The 21,490-nt window shown below is 42.3% G+C and overlaps 1 protein-coding gene across 1 annotated transcript in view; it reads left to right on the top strand.

The window, feature by feature from the left end:
• Positions 1 to 846: 846 nt before the first annotated feature.
• The window catches only part of LOC129151069 (putative coiled-coil domain-containing protein 144C), a 62,054-nt gene continuing 41,410 nt past the window's right edge, over positions 847 to 21,490 (top strand). The window contains exons 1-3 of the mRNA XM_054724699.1: positions 847 to 1,089; positions 2,449 to 3,558; positions 8,949 to 9,109. Of these exons, the coding sequence (XP_054580674.1) occupies positions 853 to 1,089; positions 2,449 to 3,558; positions 8,949 to 9,109 (1,508 nt within the window). The 5' untranslated portion in view covers positions 847 to 852. The remainder of the gene's footprint in view (positions 1,090 to 2,448; positions 3,559 to 8,948; positions 9,110 to 21,490) is intronic.

A 21,490-nucleotide genomic window follows, 5' to 3' on the forward strand; every position in this document is an offset into this window, starting at 1 on the left:
GGTTGTGGGCTTGATCCCCAGTGTGGGGCGTGCAGGAGGCAACTGATCAATGATTCTTTCTCATGATAGATGTTTTTATCTCTCTTTCTCCCTATACCTACCTCTCTGAAATCAATAAAATTTATTTTTCTAAAAAGATTCTATTCTCTGCTCCATCTAATCTGCTGTTGATTCCTTTTTATGTATTTTTCATTTCAGATGTCATATTTTTTATTTCTGAGTGGTTATCTTAAATCGTTTCTTTGACCTTTTTATACTTGCTATTTCTTTGTTGAAGTTCTCACTATGTTCCTGAGCATCTTTGTAACCATATTGTTGAACTCTGTATCTTGTCTCATTTCATTTAGTTTTTGTTTTTTTTTCTGGGGATTTCTCCCATTCTTTCATTTGGGGCATGTTTGTCTCTCCATTTAGCTGCCACGTAGTATTTGTTTCTGTGTATGGGGTAGATCTGCTTTGCCTCCCAGCCTTGGTATAATGGCCTTATGTATTAGGTGTCTAGTGAGGCTCATTGGTACAACTGTCCTGATCACCTGACCTAGGTGCTCCAGGAATGTCACTTGTATGTGTTATTGTGTTATTTGAGCCCTCCTTTGGTAGAGTTTTCATTGCTATTGGCCTGTTCATGGATGGGGTTGATCTTCATGCTGACTGACTACACACAGTATACAAGCTGCTGTTCAAACACTGACCCCATGTCAAGTAATTCATGCCTCATGCCAGCTCGGTGTGTTGCCTGCCCAGATTTCTGTTCAGGTGTTCTGCTTGTGGAGCTAATTGGGTCATGCTCTGAAGTCCCCCACTGGGTGTATTGGTTCTGGAGCCTCTTCAGAGGGACTCTGTGGCAAGTCAATGTCAGTCTCTCCCTGTGATTTCCCCTGGGCTACCTGTGTGGAGCAACAAAGCGATCCAGTTTGTGACTGCCTCTGCTGGGCCTCGGTGCACCTGAAGGGGCCGTGCTGCACAGCAATGCCTCCTTCCACCAGCGGAGCAAAAAGCCCATGTCACTCTGAGATCCACCTCAACTTACCAGCTTCCTGTTGGGGTCAGTCTCTGAAAGAGCTCCTGTTGGTATGTGAGTTGCATGAGGTAAGTGAGTCATCAGGTAGGTGCAAGTGGTGTTTACCAGTTTGATATAGATTTAAACTCAGCTTTATTTCTGGGTGTGAGGCCACTGAGCACAAGTCCCAGGGTATACAAGTGCCAGTTATAACCCATTGGAGACCTGTGGATCTTTGTGGTGGGGTGGGGCCTCAAGGAGTCATGAGGGTAAGGCCAACAGAATTCATCGGGCCCCAAGTATCAAGATTTGGCTGTGTAAGGAGAGGGCTCAGCACTGGAATGGTGGCCTCAGTTAGACCAGCAAGGGAATCAAAGCCCCCAACCCAAAGTCACACAACTCAGTCTCTGACACCCCCTGAGTCCATCCTGATCTCCTTAAGAGACCCCCATGAAAGTGTACACCCTGGGCCCAGGCAGCTGGCTCCTTTGCACTGTGTAGCTCCACAGGGTTGGGGACAAGGATTCAGGACAATGGGCTAGGACATTCCCCGGTCTGAGGCCATAAGGAAGGGAGGACTTGACCCAGGGGTGATGGCATCTGTGGGCATTGTGGGAGAGGGACTCAGCACAGGGAGGGCACCCAGAGGCCATCCCCTCAGCTCTCGCCCAGAGCCACACAAAGCAGCCTCCTCACATGACTCCCAGTGCACTCTGAGCCTTTCTTCATAGGCCCAGGGTGAGTGGTGGGAATGATACTCATGTGTTGGCCCTTTAAGAAGACTCCTGGGTTTCTCTCAGACTCCCACCTCTTCCTGAAGGACAGCCGGATGTCATGTGGGCTCCTCTTCCCAGCTCTGGTTCTCAGGGCTGGGAGCCCAGCGTCAGGTTGAGACAACATGCTCCTCGAGGGGACCATCGCACTGAGACATGCCTCTGCATTCTCAGCCACCACAAGTGGATGCCGGGGGGAGGGGGCAGCCTTTTGGAATCTCTGTCCTTCCTGCCAGTGTAGCTGAGGCTTCTTCTGTAGATCCTTGGTTATAAGACTAATGTTCAGCGAGTGTTCAGGTTGGAAGTTATATAATTTAGTTGTCATTCCAATTTGGCTCAGTGAGGAGGGGACTTAACTTTCACCTCTTTTGCCTCCATCTTGGATCACCCCTAAAAACTGCTGAAATACACTGCAAGGGCTCAATATTTAGGATATGGTGAGGTGAAATATTTTAAGTGAGGAAGGAAGCTTTGTAATGTTAAAACTCAGCTAATAATTTATTTTTGTCAAAATTAGGTTCATACTTTTCTTTTTATTTAGGCCAAGGCAAGTTATTTTTTTACTTCTTAGTTTCAATTCTGTGATTTGGGAGTAGCTAATCATAGATTAATAATCCTAACAGTGAAATTTTAACTACATTCTAATTTTTCTTTGTTCACACTTGATTACTTAAGGATAAAGTTATTTCAAAAACATGTATCCTGACAGCAAAGACATCTGAAAATCAAAGCAAGCAAATTCATCTTCCACCTTTGCATCTAGAAAAAATGTCTCAAGAATCACAAATAAATAGGGCATGTGACAAAGAGGATACATCTGCATATTCAGGACACCCTTCTATGCAAAGGGATGAGGAAATGTGCATCAAACAAGGCACATTAGAGCAGAGGAAGAACTTACAACTTTCCAGAGATGAGTCAAAGCAGAAGTCACATGAATTTTCTATGAAGTTAAAAATGACTGAGTGCCCTGAGGAAGAGCCACCAGGTGATAACTCTAAAGGAGGAGCAAGCTTAAGACAAATGCCTTCTAACTTGACAAGTAAAATGCTTAATTGGGAGGGGAAAGATGCATTTGGAATGTCTGTCTCTGCAGCATTGCAAACACTTCCTGAACGAGAAGAACCCACTCTTAAAATTGTTTCTCCATCTCATGCAGACCCTGGGTCCCAGACAGACACTCCCTCGTCGTCTTCTTCTGAGATTCCTTTAACAGAAAAGGAATTATACTCTGAAAATGATCACAAACCTGACACTGAACATATTTTAAACCCAAATGAGGAGAGTTTTTATAATGATACAGAAAATAAAAAAGTAAGACACTCAGTAGTTACATCTGAAGTGATAGAAGACCAAGAGTTTGCCAAGCAGATGACAAAAAATATGAACCCAAATACCACGGATTGGAAATTAGGCATCGGACCTACACCTCAGTCTAGTGATCCGAAAAGACATTTTGATTTGTGGCTTGTTCGCTGCAATGAAACAAAACCCATGATTGAATTAAAAAGCCATGATATGCCTGCTGTTACAAATACTTATAAGGAAATAAGGCGAAATCAAGACTTGTTCCAGAAGCCATTATGTGCAGATAATTGCAGTGCTAATTATTGTAAAAGCATGGACTCTAAATTAAAAGTTGAGAGTTCCTCTGCACTGCACAATGACAGAACACCTGGAGTATATGTAATTGAAGAAAATTTTCAAAGCCTTAAGAATGACGTAGACATGTTAAAAGTAGAATACCTGGCTTGGAAAAAAGAGAAAATTCAACTTCAAAAAGAGGTAGACCTTCATTTGCTGCTACTCTTTGTTTTTTCTCTTTATCAATTCTCTTATCCATTCTGAAAAAAGTTTGTGTGTAAAATTAGGTTGTCAAAATATGTAATTATAAATATGAATAGATTCAGTCAACTGATTAATAGGACTTTAAGAAAACATTCTCAGGTTTGTTCGCAAGTCTGTCAGTCTTCCCTATGAAGTGGGAAACTAATTTAGCTATGTACCATGTCATCTTCTGAACCAGTAAAAGTATAAAGGAAAGTGTTTAAAAAATGTAATAAGCACTAGGATTGTTTTATTTCTTAAGTTCATTGGTTTAAATATAATTTACATCCCATAGCCTGGCCAGTGTGGCTCAGTGGTTGAGCATTGATCCATGAACCAAGAGGTTCCTGATTGAATTCAGGGTGAGGGCACATGCCTGAGTTGTGGCTGAATCTGCAGTAGAGGGTGTGCAGGAGACATCCGATCGATCTTTCTCTGTTATCTCTCTCTCTCTCTCTCTCTCTCTCTCTCTCTCTCTCTCTCTCTCTCTCCTCTCCTCTCTCTGAAATCAATTTAAAAATACCCATAAATAGCATCCCAGAAACAATAAAATTGAAGGAAGCTATGACTGAGAGGAGGGAAATAAACAAATATCCTCAACTAAACTTATCTATTTTTGTGCTATAATGTAAATCTTCTATGGTTTACTGAAAACCTTGGAATTTAGACTTCCAATATGATCACATCAAGATATTATTTTTTTATTTTACGTTTTAGTTACAGTTCACATTCAATATTATTTTGTATTAGTTTCACATGTATAGATAGCATGGTGATTAGATAAACATATACTTTACAACCTAGTTGCCCCAATATTTCAAGTGCCCACCTGTATTGTACATCATCATTGGAATATTATTTAGATATTTTGATGACAAACACATGTACTTTCATATATATTTTTTATCATAACTCTCAGATGTGTTTGTTGAGTTGAATCTTTACATTATATTGTTTAATAAAGTATGATGATGCCATAAAAAACCTGAAATCTTCCCATTTGTGACAGCATGGATGGACCTAGAGGGCAGTGTGCTAAGTCAAATAAGTCAGAGAAAGATAAGTCCCATCTGATTGCACTTATATGTGGAATGTAAAGAGCAAAATAAATGATCTAAGAAATTTAAAAGATATTCATAGATAACAGAGATCTGATTGATGGATGCCAGAGGGAATGGGGACGGTAGAGTGGGTCAAAAGTAAAGAGATCAACAAGTACAAATTGGTATTACAGAATAGTCACAGGGATGTCAAGTACAGCAGAGAGAATATAGTCAGCCATCTATATATATAAAAGGCTAAGTGACTGGCCATACATCCGTCCAACCATCCAACCAACCGACCTGCTGGTACATATGACGCGCACTGGCAATTTAAAAATAACCATTGACTCCTGCATGCGTGATACATATAAAGCTCTTGCTGGTGCCAATGAAACTTCAATTTCTAGACTCGATATAAAAAGTGAAGTTGCTAAAACCATTAAAAAGGCCCAACTTCTCATTATTGATGAGTGCACCATGGCATCCAGTCATGATATAAACGCCATAGACAGATTACTAAGAGAAAGTATGAATTTGAATGTTGCATTTGGTGGGAAAGTTCTCCTTGAAGGGGATTTTCGACAATGTCTCAGGGTTGTGCCTCATGCTATGCCATCAGCCATAGTACAAACAAGCTTAAAGTACTGTAGACAGTTGTCCCTTAAAACAAATATGAGATCATAGGATTCTGCTTATCAGGAATGGTTAGTAAAACTTGGAGATGGCAAACTTGATAGCAGTTTTCGTTTAGGAATGGATATTATTGAAATCCCCCGTGAAATGATTTTTTTACAGATCTATTATTGAAGCTACCTTTGGAAATAGTATATCTATAGATACTATTAAATATATATCTAAACGTGTGATTCTTTGTCCTAAAAATGAGCATGTTCATAAATTAAATGAAGAAATTTTGGATATACTTGATGGAGACTTTCACACCTATTTGAGGGATGATTCCATTGATTCAACAGATGATCCCAGAGGGGAAAATTTTCCCATTGAGTTTCCTAATAGTATTACTCCTTTGGGAATGCCATGTCATAAATTAGAATTGAAAATAGGTGCAAACATCATGCTACTGTGAAATCTTAATAGTAAATGGTGTCTTTGTAATGGTACTAGATTTATTATCACAAGATTGCGACCTAACATAATCGAAGCTAAAATATTAACAGGTTGTGTGAAAGGAGAAGTTGTTCTGATTCTAAGAATTGATTGTCCTTGTCTGACACTGGCCTCCCATTTAAATTAATTTGAAGAGAGTTTCCCATGATGCCAGCGTTTGTGATGACTATTAATAAATCACAAGGACAAACTCTAGACAGAGTATGAATATTATTTCCTGAACCCGATTTCGCACATGGTCAGTTATATGTTGCTTTCTCTCAAGATAGAAGAGCCTGTGACATTAAAGTTGTAAATACTTCATCACAAGGGAAATTAGTCAAGCACTCTGAAAGTGCTTTTATTCTTAATGTGGTATACAGGGAGATATTAGAATAAGTTGGATCAATTTATCAGTCATTGTTTTTATCAATGTTGTTTTTATATCATGTTTTTGTTGGTTTTATATCTTGTTTTTGTTGTTTTTATATCATGTCTTTGTTGTCATATCATGTTGTTATTGTTTACTTATTAATCAATTTATATATTATTTTCATATACATCTTACTATTTTTCTTTCATCTCTGACATTTCTATTATAGAGAAAGGGCGAATAGGGATATTAAAATATTTCTTTTAGTTAATACCCTTTCAATGTGCACAAATCTGTGCATTGGGCTACTAGTATTGTAATCAGTATGAATGGTGTCAGATGGGTATTGAAATATCAGGGGGATCACTTCGTAAAGTATCTGATTGTCTAACCACTATGTGGCACAACTGAAACTAATATAAATAATGTTGAATGCAAACTGGAATGAAAAGATTAAAAAATATAAAAAGAGATAGAACACCTTTCAAAAATAAAAGCATGGTAATTATCATTTTGACAGGTATGTATCATATAGGTCACATAAATTATTTGCAATAAAATCAGTGTTTTTCTCTATAGGGGAATATTGTGTTTTGAGGTTCATTGATTTTTAAGATGAAAAAAACGTGAGCTATTATGCTTCTTTATAAGAAAACTAGAGGCACAGTACACGAAATTCATGTACAGGGGTGGGAGGGGAATGGTCCCCTCAGCCCAGCCTGCACCCTCTCCAATCCGGGACCCCTTGGTGGCAGTCGGACATCCCTCTCACAATCCTGGACCACTGGCTCCTAATTGCTCACCTGCCTGCTTGCCTGGTCGCTCCTAACTGCCCTCCTCCTCCCCCCCCTCCCGTTGGCCTGATTCCCCACTTACTGCCACTCCTGCCGGCCTGCTTGCCCCAAATTGCCCCCCTCTGCTGGTCTGCTCACCCCTAACTGCCCCCCCCGCCAGCCTGATCTCCCCCAACTGCCCACCTCTGCCGGCCTGGTCGCACCTAACTGCTCCCCACTGCCAGCCTGGTTGCTGCCAACTGGCCCCAGGTGGCCTGGTCGCCCCTTACGCCCCCCCTGCTGGCCTGGTTGTCCCATGCAGCCTGTTGTTCAGACTTTTGGTCATCCCTCACTAACCCCCTGCCGCCCCAAACAGCCTGCTTGTTCAGTTGTTTGGTCATCCCTTACTAACCCTCCTGCCAGCCTGATCATAGGCAGCCATCTTGTGAGGGTGTGAGGGTTAATTTTCTTATTACCTCTTTATTATAGAGAATGTGGATGAACCCTCTCATTACATTAAGGCATTAAATTACTTTTCAAAATCATACTTAATTTACCTGATTAATTTGATGAAATTTTCTGTTTACTTATCTGATTGAGCATTATAGACTGACTAGAGACCTGGTGCATGAAATTCATGCACGGGTGGGGTCCCTAGGTCTGACCTTGATCAGGGTTAGGCCGATCAGGCCCTGTCCGGAGAGGAAGTGACAGTTGCCAGGCTAGGCACGGTAGGAATGGATGCCGGACTCCGACACCGCCATCGTTGGTGCCCCACCACCATGCAGTTCCCTGCCTCTCCCCTCCACCTTCCCTCGGAACCACACTGCCACCACAACTGGTGGGTGGCAGGCCGATCAGTGCCTGCTGGATGGGGAGAGGGACAGGACATGGGAGGTTAGCCAATGGCCCCAAGGAAGGAGCCGGCCCTCGTCCACCCTTGGAAACGTGCAGTGTCCACCACCACCCACACCAGTTCCCTGTCCCAGCCTGGGGCCCAGCCCCGATCAGGCAATTTGGGTCTGCTGGCCAGAGGGGAGGGATCACAGGAGGTTGGCTGGCTGGAGGGGAGATACCACAGGAGGCTGGCCAGCAGGCCCAGATCAGGCGACCAGGGCCTGCCGGCCCGGGAAGAGATCGCAGGAGGTTGGCCGGCTGGGGGAGGTTGGTTGTGGGAGCACACTGACCACCAGGGGGCAGCTCCTGCATTGAGCATCTGCCCCCTGATGGTTGGTGCACATCATAGTGACTGGTCATTCTGGTTATTTAGGCTTTTATATATGTAGATATTCTTTCTTTTGGTGCCATAAAATGGTAGGAATTGCATCCTTACCGAGTTTGGACAGGTCATTTAACCTTGGTTTTATTTCCATTATTAGTAACTATGGGGCTAAAGTAAGTAGATAACTACTTGTATATCCTCTAACTATAAGATTTTATAGTGATTGTATTACTCATTTTCCAGAGTTGTACATTAACCAACAATTCATTGGTTTCATTCTGCTCCAGTGTTGTGGTAAACTGTGGTTCATATATTTTATGAATGCCACCACTTTTTTGATACCCTCAAATTCTTAAAGAAAAAAAAATTGTAAAAGGCAACGGGGGCAGGAATAGCTTCGTGCAGAAAGAGGAAAGCTTCCTATTGATACTCACTCACAATTTCACATCCTCTAAATCTGCTGGGTAATGCAAGACCCAGGTGGGAAAGACAGAAGAGGACACATTTTGCATCTTTGTCCTTCTATTTCTTTGTCTCTGCTAGATAAATGAGGAGGGGGTGGTAAGGGGAATGTTAGGTAACAAAGTGGATGTGATATGAACGGGAGCACAAAATTAAGACAGCTCTATTAGAAATCTTGGAAAAGTCGTCTTCTTTACTGAAACAGAAATGAAGTAGAATTGACAACAATTTAATGATAAACTTCAACACACAAAATATTTTTATTCATTCAAGTCATAGCAATTTTAATTTCATAAAATTCATGAAAACACAGCCTTTTTAATGAATAATGTAATCACAATATCCTTAATATTAACCTTTCTTCAAAGGTTAAGGAAAAAATGCAGCAGAAAAACAGTAAAAGGGAAGCATCAGGAAACGTGTGTGATGGTGCTGATGACAGTAACAGTGTTGGACTGAGTCAGCAGAGCCACAGTGAGCAAACTGATAATCAGCAGGTTTCTTTTATGGAAAATGCAGATTCTTACAGGTAAGCCTATAGCAGTACTTAACAGCAGGTGATTATTCTTTTCCTATAAAACAAATTCCAATTTGAGCTAATATTCCTGATTAACTAAGTTTATGTTTTTACTAAAGAGAGTGAACCTTGCTTGGTAATCAGAAAAATGCAAATCAACAAACAATGAGCTACCATTTTGGAACTGATAATGATAATTATTTTATTTTAAAAAATATAACAACCAGATTTGGCCCATGGAGGAAAAGACATTCTTGTACACTATTGGGAGATGAAATTGGCACATCTTTTTTGAAGGGTAATTGAGTCTGTTTCAAAACTTCAAGTATGTCATTCTTTTATCCCAATAGCTTCATTTCCAGAGCTCCCGATCCTACAGGAAAACATGACTTGTATAAAAACACACATACACATCCTAAGGACATTAATTATATAATACTAGAGGCCTGGTGCACGAAATTCATGCATGGGTAGGCTCCCTAGGCCTGGCCAGTGATCAGGGCCGATCAGGGCCTTCCAGGTGCCGGCCCAAGGCCTCCCTTTCCCATCTGCCAGCTGCTGGCCAGGGCCTTCCTTCTTTCCGTGACACCCCTGGTGGTCAACTCATGTCATAGCAAGCAATTAAACTCCTGGTCTCCCAGTCAAACTCTGAAGGGGACACTTTGCATACTGGACTTTTATATATATACTAGAGGCCCAGTGCACGAAATTCATGCATGGGGTGGGGTGGTGGGTATCCCTCAGCCCAGCCTACACTGTCTCCAATCTGGGTTCCCTCTCACAATCCAGGACTGCTGTCTCCCAACTGTTCTCCTGTCTGCCTGCCTGATTGCCCCTAACTGCTTCTGCCTGCCAGGCTGGTCAATCCCTAACCACTCCCCTGCCAGCCTGATTGATGCCTAACTGCCCTCCCCTGCTGGCCTGGCCCCCCCCCAACTGCCCTCCCCTGCAGGCCTGGTCCCCCCAAACTGCCCTCCCTAGGAGGCCTGGTCACCCCCAAGTGCCCTCCTCTGCCAGCCTGGTCAACCCTAACTGCCCTCTCCTGCAGGCCTGATTGCCCCCAACTCCCCTCCCTTACAGACCTGGTCCCTCCCAACTGCCCTCCCCTGCTGGCCTGGTCCCCCACAACTGTCCTCCTCGGAGGCCTGGTCACCTCCAACTTCCCTCTGCTAGCCCGGTCACCCCTAACTGCCCTCCCCTGCAGGCCTGATTGCCCCCAACTGCCCTCCCCTGCAGGCCTGGTCACCCCCAACTATCCTCCCCTGGAGGCCTGGTCAACCCCAAATGCTCTCCCCTGCAGGCCTGATTGCAGACAACTGCCCTCCTCTGCCAGCCATCTTGTGGTGGCCATCTTGTGTCCAAATTGGGGCAGCCATCTTTGACCACATGGGGGCAGCCATCTTGTGTGTTGGAGTGACAGTCAATTTGCATGTTACTCTTTTATTAGATAGGATAGATTATGTATATAAAACATACAGTAGGTCATTATATGTATTACCGTGCCTTTAGTATATATATATAAATATATATATATATATATATAAAAGCCTAAGCAGCTGAAAGAATGAATGACCGAATAACTGAATGACTGAATGACTTGTCCAATGGAGCGGTCCCTGGTGGTTAGTGTGCTCCCACAACAGGTGCACTACTCAGCTGACCAACTTGTCCAGGCAGCCCACCAGCCTGGCAGCAGCCACTCACTGCCTCAGTAGCCCTGCAGGTCCAGTCTCTGAAGAATGGGCCAGGCACCAATGGACCTGCACCACTAGCACGATCCTGACAGCACTGAAGGCTTCTGGAAGTTGGCCTCAGGTACCGTGGCCGCTTCCCCTCCCTACATGCTTGGCAAGGAAAAAAGATATACTAGTAAAAGTGGCTGTCAGATGTCTCTCACCAACCAGTGTGAAAGGCAGCCAGCGGGATGGATCCAGATCCCATGCTGGCAAGGGTGTTCCACTACCCACCGAGAGGGCTGATCGCCTCCCAGGCCTTCCCCCCACCAACACAATTGCCCCAGTTGGGAGCCAGATGCAGGGCTCATGGCTGGAGAGCACCTGTGCAGTGGTCGAGCCTCTGCTGATCAAGGCTGACAGGGCATGAGCCCTCAGCAGGCGCAGTGGGGCTGGAATGAGCAGGAGCAGCAGGCAGGAGGGGCAGGCAGCATTGGACTGCTGGTTTCGCCCTATTGCAGCAGGCCATACCAAGGGACCCCACTGGTGCACAATTCTGTGCACTGGGCCTCTAGTATAAATATAAAGTATGACATAGATGTTAAAGATATATAATATACACGTGCATTAAGGATATTTATGTAAATGTTACAAATATACATATGTATGTTAAGGATATTTATTACAATATTGCATAGCAAAAAGTTAGAGATAGTGTAAATGCCTACCTATAAGGAAATACTTTATTATACCCATAAAAAATGTAGTATGCAGCCACTGAAAATAATGAGGATAGTTCATGTCTACAATATATTGATTGTTAGACAACTGACATGTAGTTAAAGCATTGGGTTTAATATCATGTCTTAAACAAATTTTGTGAGGATACTTTTAATACCTGCTCAGTTATAATAGGAAGTTATATGCTACACTGTCACTCTACTTTGTTTCCATCTAAATTACTAACTACTAGCTTTTTGTGCTTGTTCCTAATTCCTGAGTCTTCAAATATTGGACCCTCTAATTAATTTGAAAGCCCAGGGATTTCACAAGGCAATTTGTTTCATATCTTATCTATAAATTTCAGAATATTGAGTAAAACCTACTAAAGCACATCAAGGGATTAATCTGCTAGATGAGGGGTGACAAACCTATTCTGTAAAACGCCAGACACTCAGTACTGTGGGCTTCATGAACCATCGGGTCTCTGAAATCTGTCGTAGACACCAGGTAAACCAAGGTGCTCCTAATGTAGTGAATCTTCTTTTTGAAAGGTACCACGAGTGCATGCCTTTATCCTTCCTTTTTAAAGAGAATACATTTCAGTATGCACCTCACCCAGTTTTTCAACAGGGTCTTCATATTACAAAATTTACAAAAATTCAGTTTATAAAGTAAGAATATTACCTGCATGTATCCCCTTTATTTCTGTTACAAGATTTTAATATGACTAATTACAGTGTACTTTGTACATTTGAGTAGTATATTCTAGAATTGGATGATTTTCATCTAGCAAGAAATCCTGTGGTCTTTGTAAGCATGAGAAACATGATAATAGTGTTATAAAATATTATATATCTAGAAAAAATTCATGGCATCTTTTAGGTGTATCATTTTGTGAATTTACTATGTAACAACTAGTCTGGCATGTGTTAAACCATATAGTGCCACAGGTATGTGATTAAAAACTTTCAAGTATTACACAAATACTTCATAGTCATTATGGAAGGATTGAAAGCTACAGCTAAACATGAAGCAGATGAGATCATCCAAGGTCGTGCCATTTAGCTACAAAGTCCTGAAAAGAACTGTCTGTACTCACTGATTATAATTTCCCTCCCATGCACTCTTGAGCTCACTCTGGTAATTTTCAGTCCCACCTCTTCTCCAAAATTGTTTTTCTCAAGGTTAGTACTTGTTTTCCTCTAGTAAATTTAGACATAATGTTTTAGACCTGGTTTTTCATAACCTATCACATTAGACCCAATGGGAAACTCTCTCTTTTTTCATTTGGCTCTTAGGTCTTGGAGTTTTCAGGGGGTATGGGGAACACAATCACCTGGTTTCCTCCTTGCCTTTCCCAGTCTGTCCTTGGTCTGTTTGGCTTCTCCTCATCTCACTCCTTTTACAAATTCAAGTGTCCCAGGATTAAGTTCTTGATCTTTTTTCTCACGACTTTTACTACCTTGTATATACTAAGGATCTTCAAATTTATATCTCCAGACCAGATCTCTCTCCTTAATGCCAGACCTACATATAAAATTACCTACTTGATATATATATATTTTTTATAGCTATTGGGTGTTCCAGACGTAAGATCTCCAAAATTGAACTATTGATAGTCTTTCTCACACCTGCCCTTCATGTGGTCTTTCTTGTTTGAGTAAATGACAGTTCTTCCAATTTCTCTGCTGAAAATGTGGTGTCATCCTCAGCTCCTGTCTTTCTCTTTGTCTTAAACCTCACATTTAATCTGTCAGCAAATCTCGTCAGGTTATCTTTAAAATACAGTGAAACCTAGGTATAAGGGATGAATTCAGGCAAGGGGGTGTCCCTTAGAACGAAAAGTCTCTTATCCTATCTAATAAAAGAGTAATATGCAAATTAACCATCACTCTGCTACATCCACAAGCCACGGCCACAAACCATGCCCACCAGCCAATCGGGAGTGAGTATGCAAATTCACCCAACCAAGATGGCTGCGGCCACTGAGCGAGCAGGAGGGAGGCTTGGGTTTCCCCAGCGATGGAGGAAGCCAAGCTTTCCTCACACCCTGGCCAGCCCAGGCCTCCACTTAAGGCTATAAAGGGTCAATTATAGAAGATAAATAAATCCCAACAAAAATGGTGGCAGCTACAGAGCTGGAGAGAGCAGGAGGCTAGGGTTGTGTCCGGCAATGCCAGACACCAAGCTCCCACAGCACTGGCCTGCTTTGGCCTCTGCTTAAGGCTACAAAGTTTCAATTATAGAAGACAAATAAATCCCAGATACCAGGGCCGTGCTTGGGTCACCAGAGGGCATAGCCAGCCTGCAAACCACCACAGGCCCCTCTACAAGACCACCTCATGCCCCAAGGGACCCCCCACCCTGATCTGGGAAACCCTTCAGAGCAAACCAGCTAGCCCCTACCCGTGTACCAGGCCTCTATCCTATCTAATAAAAGAGTTATATGCAGATTGACCATCAGTCCAACACACAAGATGGCTGCCCCTATGTGGTTAAAAATCCTGCCCCTATGTGGACACAAGATGGCCACCACAAGATATCCAGCAGGGGAGGGCATTTGGGAGGAACCAGGCCTGCAAGGGAGGGCAGTTGGGGGTGATCAAGCCTTCAGGGGAGGGCAGTGAGGGGTGACCAGGCCAGCAGAATAGAGAAGTTGGGGGCAAACAGACTGGCAGGGGAGCAGTTAGACATCAATCAGGCTGGCAGGGGAGTGGTTAGGGGGTGATCGGGTTGGCAGGCAGAAGCAGTTAGGGGCAATCAGGAAGGCAGTCAGGCAAGCAGTTGGGAGCCAGAAGTCCTAGATTGGGAGAGGGATGTCCGACTGCCCGTTTAGGCCCGATCCCACTGGGATCGGGCCTAAACGGGCAGTCGGACATCCCTCGAGGGTTCCCAGATTGGAGAGGGTGCAGGCTGGGCTGAGGGACACCCCCCCACCCCCGTGCATGAATTTCATACACCGGGCCTCTAGTATATAATAAAGTCGGTTTTCCGAATGTGTATGTGAAAAAATTGACAGATTATTTTACCTGCTTTTACTTACATAGACACGTTTGTGTAATTAAAATTAAGTGTGTATGAAAAGTTTAATTTCATAAACAAATTTTTATAGATATTATTGCTCAAAACCGAAGTTTTGAGACTATATTAAGCATGAAATCTAAATTGAAATAAACATTTTTCCAAAAATACACTTTAATTATATTAAACTAAAAAATAAACAATATTCTTAAAAAAAAACAAAATTTAAATTTTATAAGAACAGAAAAACCTTTTCCTACATAATCATCTTTGGATGATGATATATCCAGACTCCCTGTTGTGGTGTGACATTAATGTTCGATGTTCGATCCTGTAGGTAATCCTGCCTTGAAAAACCTGTCGAGTTTCATTTGAATTTTTGAAGTCTGCTATTTTTTATAATTAACTCCCTAAAAATTTCAAAAATGGCTGTAATAGAGCTGGATTTCATTATCCGATGAATTGTCAATAGATGTTATTAGATCGTGGAGATGGGACCCAAGCACTAATAACTTTATATTTAGGGTGCGTTGTTTCTTCTTCCTCCTTAGCTTCACTCCCATCCTCATCTTCCAAGGTCATCACCTCATCTGCTTCACTTTCACTCATAGTTTGGTACCCAGGGTCACCTTCATCTTCTTCTAACTACTGTAAAACATCTTCCTCTGCTACTTCTCCACCAATAGTCTGTGTTGTTCCACAGTAATCAGTAACCTTCAGCCCTCCTAAATGCAAGTCTCTCTTCATCATCAAGCAAATTCTTCCAACAAGTTTCCAATATTTGCACTTTCACTTCCTTTCATGCTGCAGCAAAATTTAAAAATTGCTGATTTTAAATGGTAACTCTTTAAAACGTTAAGTTTTGTAAGTTATGCTGTCCTGTTGTATGTTCATCACTACCTTCATTCTGCAATACAACTGCTACTACCTCTAAAAATTTTTTGCGGTATATTCATTTGGTTGCCAGAATTATCCCCCAGGTTCATGGGCTAGATACATGATGTTGTATTTTTTGGCAAAAACATACATCTAAATTTGCCATCCCCTGAACATAATATATTTTTGGATGGATGAGCAAGAGCATTGTCTAAATGCAATAAACATTTTGCATCTTCTGGTGGTATTCTAAGCTCTTCGCCTTTAAACTTCCTGACTGCGGGTACGAATTCTTTCAAAAACCAGTCTTGGAAAATGTCCGAGTTGAGCCATGCCTTTTTAGAGTTGCAATACAAAACAGGCAGGTGATTCATTATATTTTTTAAACTCTAGGTTTGTGAGTTTTGCCAACAATCACAGGTGTCAGTTTACCAGTACGTGATCCATTGGTGTTGGCACAAAACAGTGCCGTGATCCTATCCTTGCTGACTTTTCTTCCAGGTGTCAGTTTTTCATATTTGCAGGCTTGTGTGTTTTCAGGCACAGAAGCCGGAACAAACCACTTTAGTCAGCATTGTAAATCTGAGGCTGTAGTAGCATTGCGTTATTTATGTCTTCTATTAATTTTTGCCTAAATGGTTTAGTCTCTTCTGTTGGAACACTTAAATTTTCAGCATAAATTTATTTTCTCATAATTTCATGTCTTTTGTGAAAGCGCCCAAGCCACCCCATCACTTGCTTTGAATGATGTGTTCATATGATTTGCAAACTTAACTGCCACGGATTTCAATTCAGCTGCCGGCACTGGGCCCACAAGAACGCTGTTGTGTGCACATTTCAACAATGCTTGCTCAACTGAAGTGTCACCAGACCAGTTCATTTGCTTTCTGGTGCCAATTTCATCCATTTCACGTTTTCTGTGATTGGTGTTTGCCCTTATACCACGTATTATCACAATTTTTTTGGTCTTTGTTTTGTTGTTGTTAACCCTCACTCAAGGTTATTTTTTCCATTGATTTTTTAGAGAGAGTGGAAGTGAGGGAGGGAGAGACAGAAACCTCCATGTGAGAGAAACACATCAAGTGGACCAGGGCTGGAGATTGAACCTGCAACCCAGGTATGTGGCCTTGATCAGGAATCGAATCTGTGACCCTTTTGGTGCCCGGGCCCATGCTCTCACCACTTAGCCACAATGGTCAGGGCCATCTTTGTTTCTTTTTAATGTCCGATACAGTTTGCTTTTCTTTATGCCATGTTGCTCACTTTTCTTTATGCCATGTTGCTTGATGCACTTCCCCCATTTTTTTTTAGATGTTTAGAGATAACCAGGAGAGTTATTTATGTAACTATATATATATATATATATGTATTATATATATTATATTTATATTACAATTTTATTTTAATCCTCACCTGAGGATATGTTCTTACTGATTTTAGAGAGGGGGGAGAGACACACACACACACACATTGATGTGAGAGAGAAACATCCATCGATTGCCTCCGGGTATGCTCCCTGTTTCGGAATTGAACCTGAAACCCAGGTATGTGCCTCATTGGGGAATCAAACTTGCAACCTTTTTGTGTAAAAGAAGATGCTCCAATCAACTGAGCAACCTGATCAAGGTATTTTTGTGCATTTGTTAAGGTATATAATAATGATATTCTTATGCACACATTTATTCCATAAATAAGTAATTAGACTTTTCTGTTGGTAAGTTTAGCTTTTTATGTTAAGAAAGAATAGGGGCCTGGTGCATGACATTCATGCACGAGTAGGGTCCCTAGGCCTCGCTGGTGATCAGGGCCAATCAGGGCCTTCCTTCCCCTGACTGCTGGCTGCTGACCAAGGTCTTGCTTTGTTACACACCACCCCCTGGTCCTTCATCCTGCACCGGCCCCTGGTGGTCAGTGCATTTCATAGCAATCGGTCAAACTTCCGTTAGGTTGAACTCCCGAAGGGACAATTTGCATATTAGCCTTTTATTATATAAGATTAGATAGTAGGCTAAAAGTCTACAAAAGTTATCAAATAAGTTCATTTTCAAAGAAAATCATAACTAATTGGATTATTGCCATTCTCTCTCTCTCTCTCTCTCTCTCTCTCTCTCTCTCTCTCTCTATATATATATATATATATATATATATATATATATATATCCTACCTAATAAAAGAGTAATATGCAAATTGACCACACCTTCACTACGCCCAAGCCACGCCCACCAGCTAAATCAGGGTGGCTATGCAAATTAACCCAACCTAGATGGTGGTTAATTTGCATACATAGGCGCCCTGAGCGAACCCCCTGTGACAGATCGCAGGGAGCTGGAGGCTTTTGGCCTGGTGCACTAGCAGACCCCCTGCAATCGATCACAGGGAGCTGGGGGTTGCTTCGGCCTGGTGCAGGAGCAGACCCCCTGCGACTGATCGCAGGGAGCTGTGTGTCTGCTTCGGCCCCAGGCCGAAAGCCTCTGGTGGAGGCATTGGGCCTGGTGCCGTAGCAGACCCCCTGCAATCGATCGCAGGGAGCTGGGGGATGCTTCGGCCTGGTGCAGGAGTGGATGCCCTGAGATCGATCGCAGGGAGCTGGGTGTCAGCTCTGGCACCAGGCCAAAAGCCTCCACCGGAGCCTTTCGGCCTGGTGCATGAGGAGACCCCCTGAGATTGATTGCAGGGAGCTGGGGGTCCACTCCTGCTCAGGAGGTTTTCGGTCTGGGCAGGGGCTGAGCCGGTGATCAGAGGGAGCTGGAGGGGCCTGCCCAGGCCTAAAGCTTCGGCCAGAGGCTTTAGGCCTGGGCAGGGCCCAGCCCTCCATTGGTGTGAACTAGAGAGGAAACATCTTTTCTGACTGCACATTGGCTAAGCTTCCTTTATGCCACTGGTAATATTCTTAGTAACTTGGGTAATAAGAATCCAAAAAGGTGATCTAGGGTTTTTCCACCACACTTCTGGAGAAAAAAATGAAGGTCCACTGCTGGAGGGCTAAGAAATGTCATATCCTGCCCTAGCTGGTTTGGCTCAGTGGATAATGCCTTGGCCTGCTGACAGCAGGGTCTGGGTTCGATTATGATCAAGGGCATTGTACCTAGGTTGCAGGCTCCTCCCTGGCCAGGGCCCAGATCAGGGCTCATGCAGGAGGCAACCAATCAAAGTGTTCCTCTCACTTTGATGTTTCTCTCTGTCTTTCCCTTTCTCTTCTACATTCTCTAAAAGTCAATGGAAACATATCCTCAGGTGAGGATAAAAAATAAAGAAAGAAATGCATATCCTATGAAAGACACATCTTAAAAATGCCTAAAGAAAGTTGTCATTTTTTCTTGGTGAAGGGACTGGAGTCCGTGTTGATGAAAACACCTTGGTGGCTGTGGTGACTGGCAGTGGCTACAGCAGCGGGGTGATGGGGCTGGTGCCTTCTCCTGATCAGCCCGGTTGCCTCCCACAAAAGGAGGCCAGACTGCGGCTTAGGCCCACTCCCCATGGGGCACAGGCCTAAGCCTTCAGTAAGACATCCCCTGAGGGCTCCCAGTATGTGAGAGGGGGCAGGTTGAGCTGAGGGACCCCCGAACCCCAATTCACGAATTTCGTGCACGGGCCCCTAGTATAAATATAAAAAAAAATACCTACATGGCATTATATATATATATATATATATATATATATATATATATATATATATATGGTATTTTATTTTTTCTAATTTTTCCAGTTGTATTGAGCATAATCGACATGTAACATTGTATATTTTGAAGGGATACAGTGTGTTTATTTGATACACTTTTGTGTTGTTAGATGATTACCAGAGGATCCTTTGTTCACATTTCCATTACATCACATGATTAACAATTCTTTCTTTGTGGTGAGAACATTTAGATCTACTCTATTAGCAACTTTCAAATGTATAATAAAGTATTGTTAACTATAATCGCCATGCTGTACATAAGACAGGGTTGAATCATATATGACATTTATTCCAATGATGCTGACAATATGAGAGAGCAGCAGGCCATACAAGAAAATCTGCTCTGTACCCCACACACCATAAACCCGCTGCTTATATGGGACAAAAAACAAAGATTACATGTTATAGGAAAAATAAATAAGAATGGGTATGATGCAGATGTGATAAAAATGGGTATTACAGGCATGGGAAGAAGGCAAAAGGAATGAAAATGGGTATAATGGTTACAGATTACCAACAAGTTGTTAATCTATCATGATAATAGGCAGTTGAAGAGGACTGACCACATTTCCAGGTTAACTCCCAAGTCCAAGGGGGGTGGAAGGAATTCCCAGCCAGATGAGAATATGTTGTCTTTATTTTTTTTCTTTTTTTTCTTTTTATTGATTAAGGTATTACATATATGTCCCTGTCCCCCATCGCCCAATCCCCCCACTCATGCCCTAATCCCCCTGGTGTCTATGTCTATTGGTTAGGCTTAGATGCAGGCATACAAGTCCTTTGGTTGATCTCTCCTCCTTACCCCCACCCTCTCTTACCTTCACTCTGGGATTTGACCATTTTTTTGATGCTTGTCTGTCTCTGGGGCTGTTTTTGTTCATCAGTTTACGTTGTTCATTATATTTCATAAATGTGTGAGATCATGTGATATTTATCTTTCTCGGACTGGCTTATTTCACTTAACATAATGCTCTCCAGTTCCATCCATGCTCCTGCAAATGGTAAGAATTCCTTCTTTTTACCGCAGCATACTATTCCATTGTGTAGATGTACCACAGCTTTTTAATTCACTCATCTGCTAATGGGCCTTAGGCTGTTTCCAAATCTTAGCTATGGTAAACTGTGCTGCCAGGAATACAGGGGTGCATATATCCTTTCTGATTGGTGTTTCTAGTTTCTTGGGATATATTCCTAGAAGTGGGATCAGTGGGTCAAATGGGGGTTCCATTTTTAGTTTTTTTAAGGAAACTCCATACTGTTCGCCACAGTGGGTACAACAATCTGCATTCCCATCAAAAAAGTGCACGAGGGTTCTTTTTTCTCCATATCCTCACCAGCATTTGTTGATTGTTGCTTTGTTGATGATAGCCATTCTGGCAGGTCTGAGATGGTACCGATTTGTTGTTTTGATTTGCATCTCTCAGATGATTAGTGACTTTGAACATGTTATCATGTCTCTTGGCCTTCCCTATGTCTTCTTTCGAAAAGTATCTAGTTAGGTCCGTTGCCCATTTTTTAATTGGGTTGTTTATCTTTCTTTTGTTAAGTTGTATGAGTTCCCTGTAAATGTTGGAGATTAAATCCTTATCAGTGATAACATTGGCAAATATGTTCTCCCAGGCAGTGGGCGTTCTTGTTGTTTTGTTGATGGTTTCTTTTGCTGCGCAAAAGCTTTTTATTTTGCTGTAGTCCATTTGTTTATTTTCTCTTTCTTTCCATTGCCCTAGGAGCTTTATTGGTGAAGAAATTGTTTCAGCATATGTCTGAGATTTTGCTGCCTGTGGATTCCTCTAGTATTTTTATGGTTTCCAATCTTAAGTTTTAGTCTTTTAACCATTTTGAGTTTATTTTTGTTTATGGTGTAAGTTGGTGATCTAGTTTCATTTTTTTGCATGTATCTGTTCAATTTTCCCAACACCATGTATTGAAGAGACTGTCTTGACTGCATTGTATGTTCATGCCTCCTTTGTCAAATATTAATTGAGCATAGTGGCTTGGGTCAATTTCTGGGTTCTCTGTTCCGTTCCACTGGTCTATATGCCTGTTCTTGTGCCAGTACCAGGCAGTGTTGAGAACAGTGGCTTTGTAATACAGCTTGAAATCTGGTATTGAGATCCCTCCTACTTTGTTCTTCTTTCTCAGGATGGCTGCAGCTATCGGGGTCTTTTTCAGTCCAGATGAATTTTTGGAAAGTTCATTCTAGGTCTGTGAAATATGCCATTGGTATTTTAATGGGGAGTGCATTGAATCTATAGATTACTTTGGGTAGTATGAACATTTTAATGATGTTGATTCTACCAATTCATTAACATGGTATGTTCTTCCATCTTTGTCTTCCTCTATCTCTTTCTTCAGTGTCCTGTAGTTTTCTGAGTATAGTTCTTTTACCTCCTTAAGTAAGTGTATTCCTAGTTATCTTA

The sequence above is a fragment of the Eptesicus fuscus genome, chromosome 2, assembly GCF_027574615.1.
Source record: "Eptesicus fuscus isolate TK198812 chromosome 2, DD_ASM_mEF_20220401, whole genome shotgun sequence".
NCBI classification, from domain to species: domain Eukaryota; kingdom Metazoa; phylum Chordata; class Mammalia; order Chiroptera; family Vespertilionidae; genus Eptesicus; species Eptesicus fuscus.